General features: G+C 34.9%; 2 protein-coding genes across 5 annotated transcripts in view; one reads left to right on the plus strand and one right to left on the minus strand.

Annotated features, from left to right (window-relative positions):
• Nucleotides 1-16,802, plus strand: part of SLC36A4 (solute carrier family 36 member 4) — a 324,739-nt gene that overhangs the window by 143,207 nt on the left and 164,730 nt on the right. For 3 of the 4 annotated variants that reach the window (XM_053656919.1, XM_053656920.1, XM_053656922.1), the window contains exon 6: nt 4,249-4,324. The gene's annotated coding sequence lies outside the window, so the exon portion shown is untranslated. Of the gene's footprint in view, nt 1-3,536; nt 3,555-4,248; nt 4,325-16,802 lie in introns of all 4 variants that reach the window. The other variant, XM_053656921.1, reaches the window with a different exon arrangement.
• Nucleotides 1-16,802, minus strand: part of DEUP1 (deuterosome assembly protein 1) — an 80,314-nt gene that overhangs the window by 33,942 nt on the left and 29,570 nt on the right. The window contains exons 6-8 of the mRNA XM_053656917.1: nt 11,621-11,734; nt 9,387-9,632; nt 1,810-1,955 (exon numbers count right to left, since the gene is read on the minus strand). Of these exons, the coding sequence (XP_053512892.1) occupies nt 1,810-1,955; nt 9,387-9,632; nt 11,621-11,734 (506 nt within the window). The remainder of the gene's footprint in view (nt 1-1,809; nt 1,956-9,386; nt 9,633-11,620; nt 11,735-16,802) is intronic.

The following is a 16,802-nucleotide window of genomic DNA, read 5'->3' on the forward strand; positions in this document are numbered from 1 at the left end:
CTTAGCATTATTGGGAAAAGTTCTGGTAATGAATAAAAATATTACAATGCTACTACTATAAAACTACTGTATGCATTCAGTAGTCTGGGCTGCTTCACCTGAACACAATTAGAAAGAAGAAACAAAATCTAAACAAAAGAAACCAAAAGAATATAAAAAGCAGAACCACGTGCACATAAAAGCAAAGTAGGGTTAGAAACTTGCAATGGGAAAGAGGAAGGTTGAGAAGACTATGCCCAACATCTAAAATACGATGGAAGCTGTGAAAAGTCAAATATCGGCTTATCCAATCTCAGAATACTAGAACTGAGTAATACCCTCCAAATGGGAAAGATGTAGTCTGGAGACCAAAATAAGTACCAACTTAAATAGAGGATGGCAACTAGGCATAACAAAAGAGTTGTGTTGGCCAAATATGCAAATAATTGTAAGACTTTAAGTTAAATCATGTATCAAAGGACAATTGGTACTGTTTGGAATTCAGCATTGGCCTTGTGAAATGGCTCCACAGAAAGCATCTACAGCCCTGGCTGGTGTAGCTCAGTGGATTGAGTGTGGACCTGCAAACCAAAGGATCGCGGTTCAATTCCTAGTCAGGGCACATGCCCTGGTTGCAGGCCAGTTCCCAGCAGGGGATGCACAAGAGGCAACCATACATTGATATTTCTCTCCCTCTCTCCTTCCCTTCCCCTCTAAAGATAAATGAATAAAATCTTAAAAAAAAAGAAAGCACCTATAACACTTTTCACAAAAATAAAAAGAGATGTAGTTGAATGGTTGGCTCTCTAAGGAAATTTATGCTTTTAGGTGTATATATTCTTTCTTTGAGGACATTTCTCAGCAACTCACTACTCTGAAACAGTGCCTTGCACGTAATATATTTCCAACAGATTTATTAATGACTGATGATGATGGTACATAGCTTGTATCCAGAGCACTCATTAATGCTGACTGTCTCATAGGGATTCTACCACCCTTGGTGAGACATACAATAGGTCATTTTTTCCAAAAAAACTTTTATAACTGAGACAATAATTTTTAAAAACCTTAATTTGCTACTTTTTATAAAGGGTAAACCTCAAGGAAATGCTAGCAAGTACCACAACTTTGAAGAAGGGATTATTACCTTTAAAACAATGTAATCATCTTTCAATAAAATATTCCTCGCAATTTGGCTATTCAATTTTAAAAACCCTGTCATTGGTCTGTCATTGGCCTTCAGATATGATAAGGACTCAAGTTCTAATGAGAATTAGGAAACATCAGCGAATGGTTGGAATAGTCACACCATTCATTCACAAGCAGAAACAATAATGTTTATGTGGTTATGGAATATGTAATATCTATCTAATTTTGAAAGAGGAAAAAATATGTTCTAACAAAACCCTTGATGGAAATGATAAGGTGGTGAGTGTGGAGACCAAAATGAGTACAACATTTATAGGTGAAAAAGTTAACAGGTTTACAAGCAATCAAAATGAAAGCGTTTCAAAAATATGGAATAAGTCTTATTTAATTAAATATCAGCTCTATAGTATTATTTTAGCAATATCCTAAAGAACAAAAGTTCTAAAAAATTTCTGACTCAGTATAACTCAGTTTCCATAGATCAGAACATGATATAATTTTCTAGGTAAGTAAAGGTATTAATTTTTAAAATAAAATAATCATCAATTTTATTTTAGTATCTAATATCTAATAATTAACAGCATATAAATAGAAAAAAGACTTTTACTTCTAGTTTCAAATATAAAAAAGTCAAAAACCATATTTTGAGCAGTTTCAGGCTGCTGAATATAAAGAATATACCTTTTTTTATTTTCTTGAGCATTTTGGTATTCTCCTATTTTTAGTAATTCCCTGTGCAACTGCAATCGTTCCATTTCTATAATCCTCAAGAGATCATCACGTGACTGTAACTCACTTTTCACCTCTGAGAGTCCTGCTTCCATGGCCTAAATAAAAAAAAAATTTCAGTGCTCATATTTGGATATCATGATGTATAATAATACATTTTAAAATGCTTAACATCTATGAACCAGCCTAATTTCAGATGAACTGATAGCCCTTTGCTGGCTCTGTCTTATAGAATTTCCTTTCTTCATTCATTTATTCAACAAATATTTACTAAGTTATTATATATTCAACACCAAGGATAGAGACATAGAATCTGTCCTCAATGAGCTGACAGTCTAGTGATAATGACAAAGAGTAATCAAATAATCACACAAAGATGGCCACATTGTATGTAACTTTGAAGGAGGAAAACATCAAAATATGAATAAAATATCAATGCATAAAATTTAGATTAATGCAAATAATTCCCAAATTAAACCTGATAATAGCCAAGAAAAATCTAATTTTAAAGCTGGCCAACAATATAATTGATAAATCATGGTTCCACTATTGTCCAATAGCAGCCCAGCACTTCAGCTGATGATAACTAGAAACACCAGCAATCCTGTGAGTTTAGTGTTTTACTTTGTTAGCAGGAGAGACTTGGGCAAATTTAAGATCTATTAGGAGAGAGAAGGGGTAACAGTGATGGTGTCAGAATCCTGAGAAGGTGGATGGGAGGGTTCCGAAGCACAAGTGGAAATATTGCCTAAAGCAAAAGGGAGGCCTTCTTTTGCAAAAGGAAAGAAGGGAGATGGAACCTAGCCAAGTTCATGCATGTGCATATGAGGTGATAAGACAGGGGCTACCAGCTGGTTTCTATTTTCCTTGTGAACAAAAAGGCAATGTCAGGTGTTGATGGTGGAAGGCAGGTGGAGGTGGGGTTTGAGAGTTATTTTTAGAGTGAAAAGGATTTGAAATGACCTGTGCTGAGAATGGGAGCTAGCTGATTGGAGCAGCACGGGATTCCTGGCAGTGTCGAGGTGTCATGTGAGGTTTGTGACCATGATCTATTGAGTGATTTTCTCTAGCAGTAGTTGGCTGTTCTCTGGGAGAAAGGAAGGGCCGAGTCCTTCTATCTCATCATGTCTCTGACACTCAATTACACAGGGAAACTAGTATTTAGTAAGTGTGCCTCACCCTGTTCATTAAACCCATTGCCATTTTTACAGATGAGGAAGTTGAGGGCCAGACTTGATCTAAAGTTACAAGCTCATAACTGGCAGACTTCAGAATGGAAATCCAGATCTTTTGCCTAGTAGTCTAGCTAGAACGTTCAAGACGGGAAGGAACTCGTTTCTCACTTAGGTGGGTGCAGTAGACCTGTAGTTTATTGGTAAAGACAGGGCAGGGTGTTCAGAGGGCAGGAGGTTTCTCTACTAACACAGGCTTTAGAAACCCTTACAGATATTTTTTAAAGTCATTTGTTCAAGAATCTTGATATATATTGAATAATAAATTTATTCAAGTACAATCTACATAATTTAAAATTAATTCATTTAAAGCATACAAGTCTGTGAATTTTAGTATATTCACAAATTTGTGATTCATCACTACTATCTAATTCCACTACATTTTTATTACTCCCCAAATAAACCTAATACCCATTAACGGTCACTCCACATTTTCTCTCCTTCCAGCCCCTGGCAACCACTAAGGTATGTTTTATCTCTATGGTGCATATTCTAGACACTTCATACAAATTAAGTCATATACTATGTGGCCTTTTATGACCGGCTCCTTTTGCTAAGCATAATGTTTTTTAAGTTTTATTTAAGTTGTAGCATGCACCAGTACTTCATTTCCTTTTACTTATTTCTTTATAAATTTTTAATCCTCACCTGAGGACATGTTTATTGATTTTTAGAGAAGGAGAAAGTGGGGGTAGGTTGAGTGGGGGAGAAAGAGAGAGAGAGAGAGAGAGAGAGATCAGTCGGTTGCCTTCGATATGCATTCTGACCAGGGATCAAACCTGCAACCTCGGTATGCATCCTGACCGAGAGTTGAACCTGCAGACTTTTGGTGTACAGGACAATGCTCCAACCTGTGTTAGGCGATCAGAGCCATTTCTTTTTATTGATAAATAATATTGATTTGTATGGGTATACCACATTTTTGTATTTATTAATCAGTTAATGGATATTTGGGTATATCTTTTTTTTACTATTATGAAATAATACTGCTTTGAAAATACATGTATGAGCTTATATATGTGGATATATATTTCCTTATTCATTAATTCTTTCCCAAAATTCATGAAGCTTCAAAATTTAATGATGTAGACAGTATAGAACATATGAGTTCCCAGATAACCTTTTTAATGAAAGCCTTAAAATATACATTTTTTTCCAGGAGACCTAGAGACCTGGGCTTATTGAAGGACCTAGTTGCAGTATTTTAGTTCCAGAAGTTCCTGGCTGTCTTGGAGGTAAGTCTAAAAGTATATTCAAATAGGTGATTTAATAGACTTGTTTGGATAAAGATTTGTTTGGGTAAAGTGCCTGTTTTAAAGAGAGGGATTTTTTAGATGAGGTTAAAATTTCAAAATAAACAAAAGAAATGTGAAACAATAGATTAGCAAATAGTAACACAAATTAATTTGATGTGAATGTCATCCGTTATTTTGGCCAATTAAAGAAGGCACTATCAGGGCTCCTTGTTTGCAAATTCACCACCAGGGAGCCATCTACCATGAAGCTGTGTGTAGAAGAGTGGAAATATGCCTTCACTCAGGGGAGTGGGGCCACACGGGCTCTAACTCCAAGCCAATGAAATGTGGTGTCACTGTGGGCTAGTGCAAATTTGAAATTCTGTAAACTGTAGTAACAAAGGGGTCTTTTTGTTTACTGTTAATGGAAATAATACCTATAAGAGTGACATCCCCATCATTAAGGAAAAAAACTTATTAGTGATCTAGCTATATAAGTAAAAGGATTTATGTTGAAATTGAAAATCTTTATAATACAAATCAATAGTAACAATTTGATACATTTTTCTAATATGACTAGATATGCAAAGTTTTAATTATAATGACAGCAGTAAGTAAATGGAATATAAAAGAGGCTGTGTTGATATCGATAAAGTGAGAGTTGTTAATAATATTGAGTTGATCTAAGAATTATCGAATTTAAGTTATATGTAGTTTTAAAACCAGCATGTTTTTGCCTGAAAGTTAAATCAATTATTTTCAATGTGGATGCAAATATTCAGGAAAATTATTCTTCAGTATGTATTTTAGCTACTGGAACACTTTCAAGTTTATTTGGAACAACTTGGTTATGTAAATCTACTTTTTTAACTGTGATTTATATGAGCTCTAAGAACAGATGAGGTATTTCTGATGAATACTTCATATCTAAATTGAGATATGTTTTAAGTGTAAAATACACACCAGCTTTTGAAGACTTATTATGAAATGTAAAATATCTGAATAATTTTTATATTAAACATGTTGAAATGATAATACTTTAGTTATATGTTGTATTGAACAAAATATACTACTATTACATAATAATTTCACCCATTTGTATTAATTTTTTAATGTGGCTATTAGAAAAATGTAAATTATACTTGTGGTTTCCATTATATTTCTACTGCAGAGTGTTGCTCTAGTACTTAATGACACATTGACAAACAAACAAAAAAGGTCAAGATTTTTTTGAGCATAGATATTTGAAAAAATTCAGAGCAATTTTATTTGTCATTAATCTCCAATGGGAAGCACCACGTATTTTATACATGTGAGTGTAGTGCAGCATAGTGATTAAATATGTGCAATGAAATTTATATGTATAATGACATATTTCAAAGTTGTAAAGGGATGGGTGAGAAGATGTGACTCGTGAAAATTCAGATGCATGTGGCATTAAAGTGTGTTGTAAACTAAAGCGAATTTTATATACAACAACTGACAGTAATTCAGATGGAAATGGAACACTTTTTAAATTCCTGTGCAACACTGTCACATTACAGTTTCACAAAAAAGAGAAACTTCTTTCTAAATACACACACTGGTTACAGTGATTATTTACCTCTAATTATTCCCATTGTGTAAAATATAAATTTTGTAAAACAAGTTTGGGGTCCATCTGTTTAGTTACAAATTTGCCTAATGGTTTGAGAGAAGCTGTGATTTTAAACCTTCAAATTATCTATCAAACAGTAAATACTTGATATCTTATCACTTAATATTTATTTATGCTAAAGCAAAAGAATGAAGCACAAGTAAAATTAGGAAATAAAACAGAGACATGTCCAAATGAAAGCATTATTTTCAGCATTTTTTTCTAAATGCATCAAAAATAGTGTTTTTCTGGGAATAGAGACCTTATATTGAATTTTTTGAACCAAATTACTTCTCAAAAATCTTTTCATTAGAATTAAATTATGTGTGCATGTATGTGACATATTCCAAAAAATTCATTTATATTTTAACACATGCAATTCTTCTGTTAAAGAAAAATGAAAATCCTTAGTTTAACATTCATAATGTTCCTAGATCCAAGGTTAACTAAATTATATTTGAAATGAACAAATATTTGTAAAAGTAACTTTCTCTTAGAAATTGGTGGATAATAAATCAGTAATGGTTATATTTATCACTAAGATTATCACTAACTATAGAAAACATTAAATAGTAAAGTTAGAAAATTACTGGTGAAAAATATGAGAAAAGGAACATTAAAAAATTTAAAGCAGAGTTTCTCAACCTAGCAGTATTGACAGTTTGGTCTGGATCATTCTTTACTAAGGGTTGTCTTGTGCATTGTAGGATGTGACCCCTGGCCTCTACCCACTAGATGACATTCATACCACTCTCCCTTGTAGTGACAACCAAAACTTATCCAGGTATCACCAAGTGATATCTGGGAGCAAAATCACCCCAGAAAAGAAGCACTGATTTAAAACAAAATTATAGCAATTAGACAATTAATAGTTATTTTATAAACTTTAGTATAAATATCAATACATATATACTTCATACTTATATTGACTTCTATAAATAGCTGGGTTTTTATTTTGTTAGAATATATTCAGGGGCATTTAATAACTTATTAAATACACCAATATATATATGTATACATAAGGAAAAGTCAAAGTATGTAACATGGACTTTCCTCAGCCCAGACAACCCAGAGAGCCTTCTTAGGCATACATGTGAGGCTCTGGAAGTTTGTGTAAATCTTGGGATGAGGGGTGAGTTATAGCCTGTTGACCTTGGGTGAGGAGGGTAAGTCAACTACTTGGAGGATATTGCTAAAAGACAGGGTGGCCTTGGGCACTCGAGGGGTTGAGTTCTCTAACTTCCTGCTACCTGTTCAGACTTTCAGGACACACTTTCTCTCTTCTTGTCAATAAGGGCATGTCAGTGTGGTAAGTGTGAGCAGACAGGTTTAAAATATCTACTTGGAGACAGGGTAGAACTTATAATCTGAAGTGGGAATGTTAATTTTTTAATGTTTCCAATGTGCACTCTTCCTTTGTTTCTAACATTCTTTCTCTTAACAAAAATTTCCAAATTACTTCCCGGAGAAATAGAAATGATCCAGTTCTGAGAAGCAGAAAGGTGAGATTGCTCAAGGAAAGCATCACAGAGAGAAAGTCAGCCATGCTTCCCAAAAAGGGCAACAGAGCATCTTTCTAGAATATGATGTAAGAGCAGAGATTTCTATTCTACATGTCAGCCAAGGCCCAAGAGCTGAAGCTCAGGCTATGGAAGAGAATATTCTTCGATGTTGTAACAGGTCCAAACAGAATTCTTTTGGGGGTGTTTAAGAGAAACTATGTTACTGAAGAAGTTGAACCTTACTGAAGGGTAGAACCAGACTTATGAAATATGTTTCAGGCAAACTAAAGATTTCTAGGGACCAGAGCCCAAAAGTCTTTAAGAAGAGACAAAGAGAACTTCTCTGTGTGTATAGGATAACCCAAAACCTGGGGGAGAATATTCAGAAAGCATCCAGAAAAGTAATCTCTTTATTTATTGACTCTGACCTCAGTGCAGGCTCCAGCAGTACAAAGACAGCTGCATAACAAAAATTTAAGTTGTCTTTAAATCGGGGCCAGAGGCATGACCAGCTGCTCCAGACCCAGGGAGATGAATGGAAAGCAGTCTCTGAGCGTGAGAGAATCACATCAGAACACCAGCAATCATGAAAACCCAGCTTGCACAGGACTGGGTAGACTGACTGGTGAGCTGAACACCAGACACCGCCTAGACAACCTGGAGAGGAGGAATAAGAGCTAATCTCGTTTACAAGATTACCATATTGAAGGCAGGGAAAACGTCAATACCTTTTCTGTCTACAAAATTTATGCCTTCCTCGGTGTTTAGTATTTGTGGTTTAGTTTTGTTTGTTTACATCTGTATTCTAATTTATATCAGAATAAAAATCCCTCCCCAACAGAGCTAGAATTTGGGATGGGGGAGAGGTACTTCTCTTAGAAATGTCACAGAATAGTCTCAAGAAGCTGGGAGCCTTGTGATCTGCCCCCTTGCAAACTTGGGGAAGGGAATACAGAAGACTAGATGCTGGTGGAGAGAGAAATTAAAGGACGAATCCCATTCTATAGAATGGGATTATAATCCATGTTATGTAGCAGGATGCGGGGATGAGGAGTTGGCCTAAGGCTAATAAAGAACCTGGAAGTTTAAGTGGCAGAAGATCTTGTGGTGGAATATCTTAGAGAAGTGAATGAAAGCCTGCGCAGACAGTGAATAAAGTGGGCCAATGGAGGAAAGAAGCTAAATGTTTGTAGGTGGAAAGTGAGACCTAGAATGGGCAATAAAACCATAAAATATCTCTGGTAGCTGGGATATCATGAATAAGACATACATATTTAGTAAAGAAATTGTAATGAGCAATTTTGATGAATGCTACATATCTTCAGCAGTTGCAAGTAGTAGAAAGAAAAGATGTTTTCAAGTTAAGAAATTAGTGTTTGGAACAACCATCAATCCCATCTACCAACATGGAAGTTAACAAAACACTAGCAAAGAAACAAACAAAAAACTCAAGGCTACTGTTGGATAAGTGATTATGGTAAGGTTAACAATGCCAAATCATGGGGAGTGACCCTCACACTTCTCACTGAGGTCATTAGAGTGTTGAGCCCTTACTAAATTCCTGGATCTCCAACCCAGGATTCCTGCAAGTCAAAGAGGCACAGGGTTAGAGAATGAATAGTGAGGACAGAGGTGGGTGTGTGGTTAAAGGGCCATGGATTTTAGGTCTAAAGGTCCTAAGTGACCTCTGTGATACTGCACTGGGAATCCACTGTTGTCCTGCCACTGCAGAGCCTCAGTGCACTCTAGTGGGTAAAGTACCTATGGGTTTAATAGATGTACTCATCAAGTGGGAACTAGTTATTAAGAGGAAATACGAGCTGAATTTACATATGTAATATAAAATTAGCCTTCTGATGCATATAACTGTTATCATTTATACAAATCATGGGCAATATCAGTTGAAAAATAAATATATATTCACCTGGCACTGTCTTTGGTACATTTTCAGTTCCTGTAAGAGCTTCTGATTTTCATCTTGTAACTTATTCCGGCTTAGCGCCATTTCACTCACAGCTGACTTTAATTTTTCAATAATGAACTCATCTCTCTCACTGGTTTCATAACTAGGATCTAATTCGCATGTCAGCTGAGGAATGTCAGAGCTGCTGTCTTCTTCTATGCACTGTTTTTTACCACTTAGCTGAGTTTGGTAACTTTGTGCCTGTCTCTGAGAAATATAAAAATTGTGTCAGTTAAATGGAGACTATTGTGTTTAAGCTTAATCAAGTTCAAGAATAATAGAAAACAATTATAAAAACACCTTTAAATACATTATTAGGTAATGAAGCATTACCCTCTATTATTCAGTCTTGTGTTTATTCTAAAACCTTAATTTTAGATGACATAAAAAGAAAATATATTTGTATAACCTCAAAGAAAAGATGTAGAGTAGGGCAGAGCTCTTGGCGTAGGAATTTCTTATTTACAAGAAAGAAAATCTTGAACATATAAAAAGAGTAAAATTATAGATTCAGTTACACAATAGTTGAAAATGTCTCTACAACCAAAAATAAACAAAATGACACAAGGCAAGTGAATTGTAGAAAAAAGTTGTCAACACACAGAACAAGGGTTAATAATTCCTCTGTACAGAAACTTCTACACATCAATATGAAAAAATAAACAACAAGAAAGAAAAATGGGCAAAGTTTATGAATAGGCAATTCACAGAAGAGGAAATGAAAAAGGCTTGGGAGAATACAGAAAGATGTTCAGTCCTATAAACAGTCAGAATACAAAGCAAATCAAACCAATATTACTATTAGTCCAACAAGTTGGTAAAAAAGACTTGTAATATTCTATGCTGGGGAGGGTATGGGTAATTCCTACCACCTACTCATGAATTGTAAAGTACTATAACCTTTGAAGTACTAATCTGCTAGTATTTATTAAAGCTTTGAATGGACATATCCTATGGCTCAAAATGCATTCTTATTTCTAGAATTTCTATCTAACAATAGAAAAGTATCGGTATTTAAATGTGTACATACAATGATACTTGTTATAATGTTGCCATAGCATAAAATGGAAACAACCTGAATGTGCATCAATAAGAAAATGATAAAACAATTATAGTACATCTATTATATACTATGGTATATCTGGTGTATCTACTATATTCTATGAAATACTATGCAGAATTAAGTAGAATTTTATGTAGTAACTCAAAAAGATATCCATGGATTATTATTAAGTAAAAACTTTTTAATAGAAAAAATATGCAACTTCCACACAAATATATTTTTTACATGTTTGTACAAACAAAAGAAAAGGTAGTAAAGATAAACACCTGTCAACAGTGTTTATATTAAATGGATAAAATGGAGGAAAGCGATAAGAGTATTAATTTTACATCAAATTGTTTTGTATTGTTGAATTCAGGGAACATGTATGACATATAACTCAAGTAACTTAAAGAGAGAATGAAAAGTATAACAACCAAACAATAGTTTCTTACTTGCTTTAATAAAAATTCAAAATTCTTTAGCCAAGTGTTAAAGGCTTATTACAAGCTGTATCCAATTCCCTAGGCTTACCACCTACCCTTTCCCACCTGCCACATGGACTACCAGCCAACTGACCCATTTTCCATTTCCAGAATTTGCCTTTTGCTCTCTTGCTCAGTGACTCTGCCGGTGTTATTTCCACCACCTAGACTACATTCTCCCTTGTCTCACAACATACCCATTCTCCAAGGTCAGGCCCAGTCCCACCCCGGCTGGAGGATGCTTCCTGGTTGAGTCCAAATTTTTCTCTTACTCCTTGACTTCTAAAAGGATTTGGATCCCTTCCATTCACTCGTTATTATTACCTGTAAATCAGGACATGTATTATCTCAATGTCTAGGTTTTATTGGTCTTGAATGCAGGGACCAAGCAACTGTCAACTTTTTAAGTGACTTGCCCACAGGCGTGCAAAAACCTGTGCTACTTACAGTGGACACTTAATAACACCATCCTTTGAGACATGCAGACTAAACTCACCATTACAGATGTCTCATGTGCTTATGACTTTAAAACCAAAGCTGGACCTATTCTGGTTATTTTATGTTAGTTGGCATTTCTATTTGTAAGAAGATTATGTGCTGAATGGCAAAGACAGTCATATTTAACCTCTAATTTATTCTAATTTTCAGGGTAGAATTAGATAATGTACCTGAAATTGATTACACTTCTCAGACAATACTTTCTGTTGAGCATCTAAAGAAACCAGATGAGTCTGATACAGTATCTCTTGCTTGTCCCATTCTCTGGACTTTGCCCTAAATTCCTTTTAAAAAAGTGGAAGGACAAAAATAAATTGAGGAAAATTATTCACTTTAAAGTACAATGAACAGGGCTTCTCTTATTTGTAAATCTTCATTCTGAGAAAAAATTAAGTGCATTTTCCCCCCTTAGGAAAACAAAAAAGTATCAAATCACTCATCTTGGGTTTATTGCTAGATATACCTTAATTTTTTATCAGGAAAATATGGAATTTATAACTTAATCCTTGTATAAAAATTAAGCCTTTTTATTTGTTAAAAATGAAAGAATTCTCTTATAACAAATGTCGATTACTAATAAGGAAGTTTCAAATAATTTTCTGCATCCACTACTTCCTTTCTATTTCCTGGAGTGTTTTGCCTTCTTTCATTCTCTATACTCAGTCATCAACCCTTTCTCCTGTTTTCTTATGGGATGGTGCTTGGACTGATTACTGACTGGCCCTGTGGTTTCCAAAGCTATCAAGCAAGGTGAAGCCAAGATCAACTCCTTCCTGGGAACAGAAGCCCAGGCCTCACTTAGGCAGTACCAGCTGAGTTAACCGAAGTGGTAGAAATAATTTGTTAGAGCATGCTCAATTCTACCAGATTTTGCTCAAGGAGTGTATTCAGGAAGAATGATTACCTACCTATTCATACCTTAACTCGAGGAAAGGACGTAGCTTTGGGAATGCCAAAGAAAACTTCACTATTCCTCAGTTTTGCCTAGGGCTGGACATTTTTATCTTTTCTTCTTGTCCAGGCTTTGAGCAACTTAAGAGTAAGTACTACACATTTCATTACTTTTGTATTCCTCCCGGTGCCTGACAAAGTGCCAGACACCACTTATATTCCATGAATGCGCAAACAAAAGCGAGATATTAATACTTCCTAGAATTTAAACATTTCTCACTAAATTTTGTCAAGAAAACAAAATGGTTGGAAACAAACTCTATAACTACTAAGCCTTTGATCAGCTATCATTGCATATAGATACACGGCATGAATGTATTGATGTGCTCAATCATCAATTCAGTAATTTTTATTAAGCACCTAGTGCCTAGCAGGTACTGTGGAGAGAAGAGAATTTGGAAATACTTCATGATTTAAAAAATTTTTTAAAGACACAAATCAAGGAATATACAACAAAGTAGGGAAAATGTACATGTAAACACATAATTTTACAGTACAAGTGCAATATTAGTGTCACATAAAAGCCATGCAGAGGACGTCAGGATTATTTCAGCCCTCTCCAAGAAGGTGTCAAATTGGAATAGTTCATTTGGCCAGAGTGACTGGTGTTGTTCTGGAAGATGGCTAAAATGACTGGATTGGCCATGCTGGAAAATAAATATACTTATTTAGGGAATGATTGATGTATCCTGCTTAAAATGAGAAGAATATAGAATTTCATATTTCCTATAGTGATCTGATGTTAAAGGACATTTGAAAAAATTTTTAGTTTTTAAATCCATGAGTTCCAAAATAATCAGTGAAGAAAGGCTGTAACGTAGGAGGCTTTCTATAGTGACTAAAGGTGACCTGAAATTGAGTGGTGGTAGTAAGATTGGGGAAATATGAATGGACCCCTTTGAAATATATAATAATACTTTATGATAAATTGACTACAGTTAACCCTTGAACAACATGGGTTTGAACTGCATGAGTCCATTCCAACATGAATTTTTAAAATAAATACTGTAAATGCATTTATTGTCCTGATGGTTTCCTTAATAACATTTTCCCTAGCTTGTAAGACTATAGTATATAATACACATAACATACAGAATTTGTGTTAATCCATTATTTATGTTATCAGTAAAGCCTCTGGTTAATAGTAGGCTATTAGTTGTTATGTTTTGGGGAGAGTTAAAAATAATACATGAATTTTTGTCTGCATGGGGTGGGGGTGTCAGCACTTCTAGCCCCCTTATTGTTCAAGGGTCAAATATATATTAAGATAAATGGAGATAGTTTATTTAAAATTATCGACTTTGATTCTGACATTCGACAGTTTAAAATTTGGGTACATAAGAACAGCGTCTTTAGTAAGTGACCAATTTATAAGACTCAGTTCTAGTAAAAAATGGGTAACATTTCAAATCAATAGAAAGCACATAAAATTTGCTGTTTATTTTTAATCTAGGAAGAAGTCTTTGGAATCAAAAGTCAAAAGGTGGGCAAGGTTGACTTAGTTTATATCTTTTAGATAATACTAATATTTAGCATCTCCTACCCAACAACCTCAATCTGAAAAATAAGTAGTTCCCAGGACAATTTAGGAAGAGGCATGAGCATTAACCTCAATCACAAATTCTTCAACAGGTAGAAATGAGTCCAAGCAAGGCTAGAAATGTATTTGGTTGCCTAAAAAATCCATTATGCTTTTTCCATAAAAGACGCATTTTTCATTTTCACCAATTACTTTATTGATTTGGATATTTTGAGTACACAGGCTATCTCTCACTATTGGCTTCTAGTGGGTAGATGCCAGGGAGCTGCTAAACATCTCCCAGTGCATAAGACAGCCCCACAGCAAAGAATTATTTTGCCAGAATCTCAATAGTACCACAAAACTTTGCAAAACACTTTTGACATGTTTGATCAGTCATAACGCCTACTCCATGCACTGTACAAATCTTTTTTTTGCATTTCAGTTACATTTTTAGCTTTCTTGAAATAACAAAGCATAATATACCAAAAATGTTGCATATTTTCTTCCATCTTCAATATTAAAATGGCTGCATAAAAATTCACCAATTTTGATGTTTTTTTAAATACATGCTGATATGATAGCTGTCACAATACAGTCTAACAAAATTGTTTTGAATGAAGTTTAAGACAACTAAGCATTACTAGAGCCATCCTATGGAAAAAAACACAATGGACTTTTTGGCCAACCCAATATAATTAGTAAGGGCTTAATAGTTATGGATTGCTTGGTCTTATAGATGTATTGGTTTCAAGATTAGCAAGTGAGCACAAAATATCCATTACTTAGAGGGCCGAGAAAGAGACTTGGAGGGCTTTATAAGAATTTTTGTAGAGACTGGAGGTGTCAGTCTAGGTCCCAGAGGGTCTGTAGACTTGCCTCAACCTCCAGAGTTAAGTTCTCCACGGCTGGGAAGCCTTCTCAGGGACTTTAAAATTGAGAGTGGGTCAGGGTTATTAAAATTGAAGTTCCTAGTGGAAGTTGCATTATCTTATTTATACATTATTTTACATATTTATATACATACATATATATATTTAATTCCTCTATTAAATATTGAAGAATAGAACAAACATTTCTTTAGTAATTACTGTATGTCAGGGACTTTACACACCTCAACCTATAAGATAGTTTTAACTTTTTATCGTGAACATTTTCATACATAAAAGTAGAGAGTATAACAAACTTCCATATACCCTTCAACAGTTTAACCTGTGTTGACTTAGTCCAGTTTTATTTCCCCTCTCTCTTCATCCTTATTTGTTGGGAATATTTTAAAGCAACTTTCAGACCCCGTGCATTTTTATTCCTAAATATTTCAGCATGCACCTAAATTAATATAGATGTATATTTATATATTTTTTCTTTCATAACCACAATGTCACCTATAAAATATTTTTAGCCCTATTTATTGGTGATAAAATGGAACCTCTGTGAGGTGAACAACTTGCCCAAAGGCCACAGGGTAAATAAACGAGTCTGGCAGGGCCAGTCTTCTGTCATAAATTGTCCTGTTCTCCTACTACAGCATGCTGCTCCCCGCTGCCCTATTGCTATAGCAGTGTGTGAATGTTTGTCTCAAAGGGGAAAAAGCTTAGATACAGACTGAAACTGGAACAGCCCATCTCTTATATATTAATTTCAAGTGGCTCTGAGTAAAAACAGGTACGTGAAGTGTTTCCATAATTACACAGATTAAACTATATCTACAGAGTGTGCTTAATGATTTTTGTACAAACACAAGCAGAGTCATAATTTTGTGACTAATCTTTACTACACTTTTATGATATATTTTATGCAAATACTTAGTTTCTTAAATGCAAGATGTATCACACAAAGTAGTTAATGTTAATATAAAGCTTTTCTTTGTCTGAACGATCTATGTGAATGTGGTTCTCCCACTAAATCCCACGAGGGTCAATCAAATGGATAATGGGCGGCTTGGCTTCTGCACTTCCAATGAAAGCAAATGTTTTAACAGTGTGCATCTTTCGCCATCCTCCGAGAGACCAGCATATTTCTAATGCCACACTAGCCACACCACTGCAAGAGCCAGGGGTTATCCATGCTGCACTTAACTAGAGTGTCAACCTTACTTAGTAACTTTGTATGAAAAAATGTATATTCATTATTCAGTAGAATGTCAAATTTGCATAAATTTAAAAACCCAACCCCCAAACTTCTGCAAAGTTATTGCTATACGCTGGTTATAGGACTATGATCCCGATTCTTTTTTTGGCTCCTAAAAATATTTGGAGGAAAAATTTAAGAAAGACTATTAATTGAAGAGTAAGATGATAAAGTATAAAACCAGACAATAAAAAGTAGATAGGAGGAAAAAGGAGATAAGAAGCACTAGACAAAAAAAAAGAGGGGAAAACCTGGGCTGGAGTATGAGGAATAAGAGAAAGGAACAGATCCGAGATTCCTAACAGGTTCCTACCTGGATGATGGGGAGGTAGAGAACAACAAAGCAGAAGAAACTGAAATCGTTGTCTGGCTGTTGGTAGGAGCTGGGGTTTAGGGCTTGAGAACAGTGTAAGGAATTGAGTGAGATAACATGGTAAGGGTCAACTGGAAGTCAATTACGAAACAACTAAGTAGCACTGGGAGCTCTTTTACTGTTAGAGAACAGGAATGTGTAGTAGAATCTGTGTCCGCTGTTCCATGACCTGTAGGAGGGATGCTCAGGAACACAGGGGAAAAAAAAAAACAGCTGGTTTGCTTTTTCCAAAGTTGGGAAGTTAAGGGAATAAGAATAAGTGCATCTGTGACATAGTAAACCTTTACAGGGACCAAGATTTTAGAAGTTCTAGGTGACACAGGGTGGCTATATCGGAGTGGCACTGCCTCTTTAAAGAAAAAATCCTCACACTTCAAGC

Source organism: Artibeus jamaicensis, unplaced genomic scaffold (genome assembly GCF_021234435.1).
Source record: "Artibeus jamaicensis isolate MK-2021 breed Jamaican fruit bat unplaced genomic scaffold, CSHL_Jam_final scaffold_3128, whole genome shotgun sequence".
Lineage (NCBI taxonomy): Eukaryota > Metazoa > Chordata > Mammalia > Chiroptera > Phyllostomidae > Artibeus > Artibeus jamaicensis.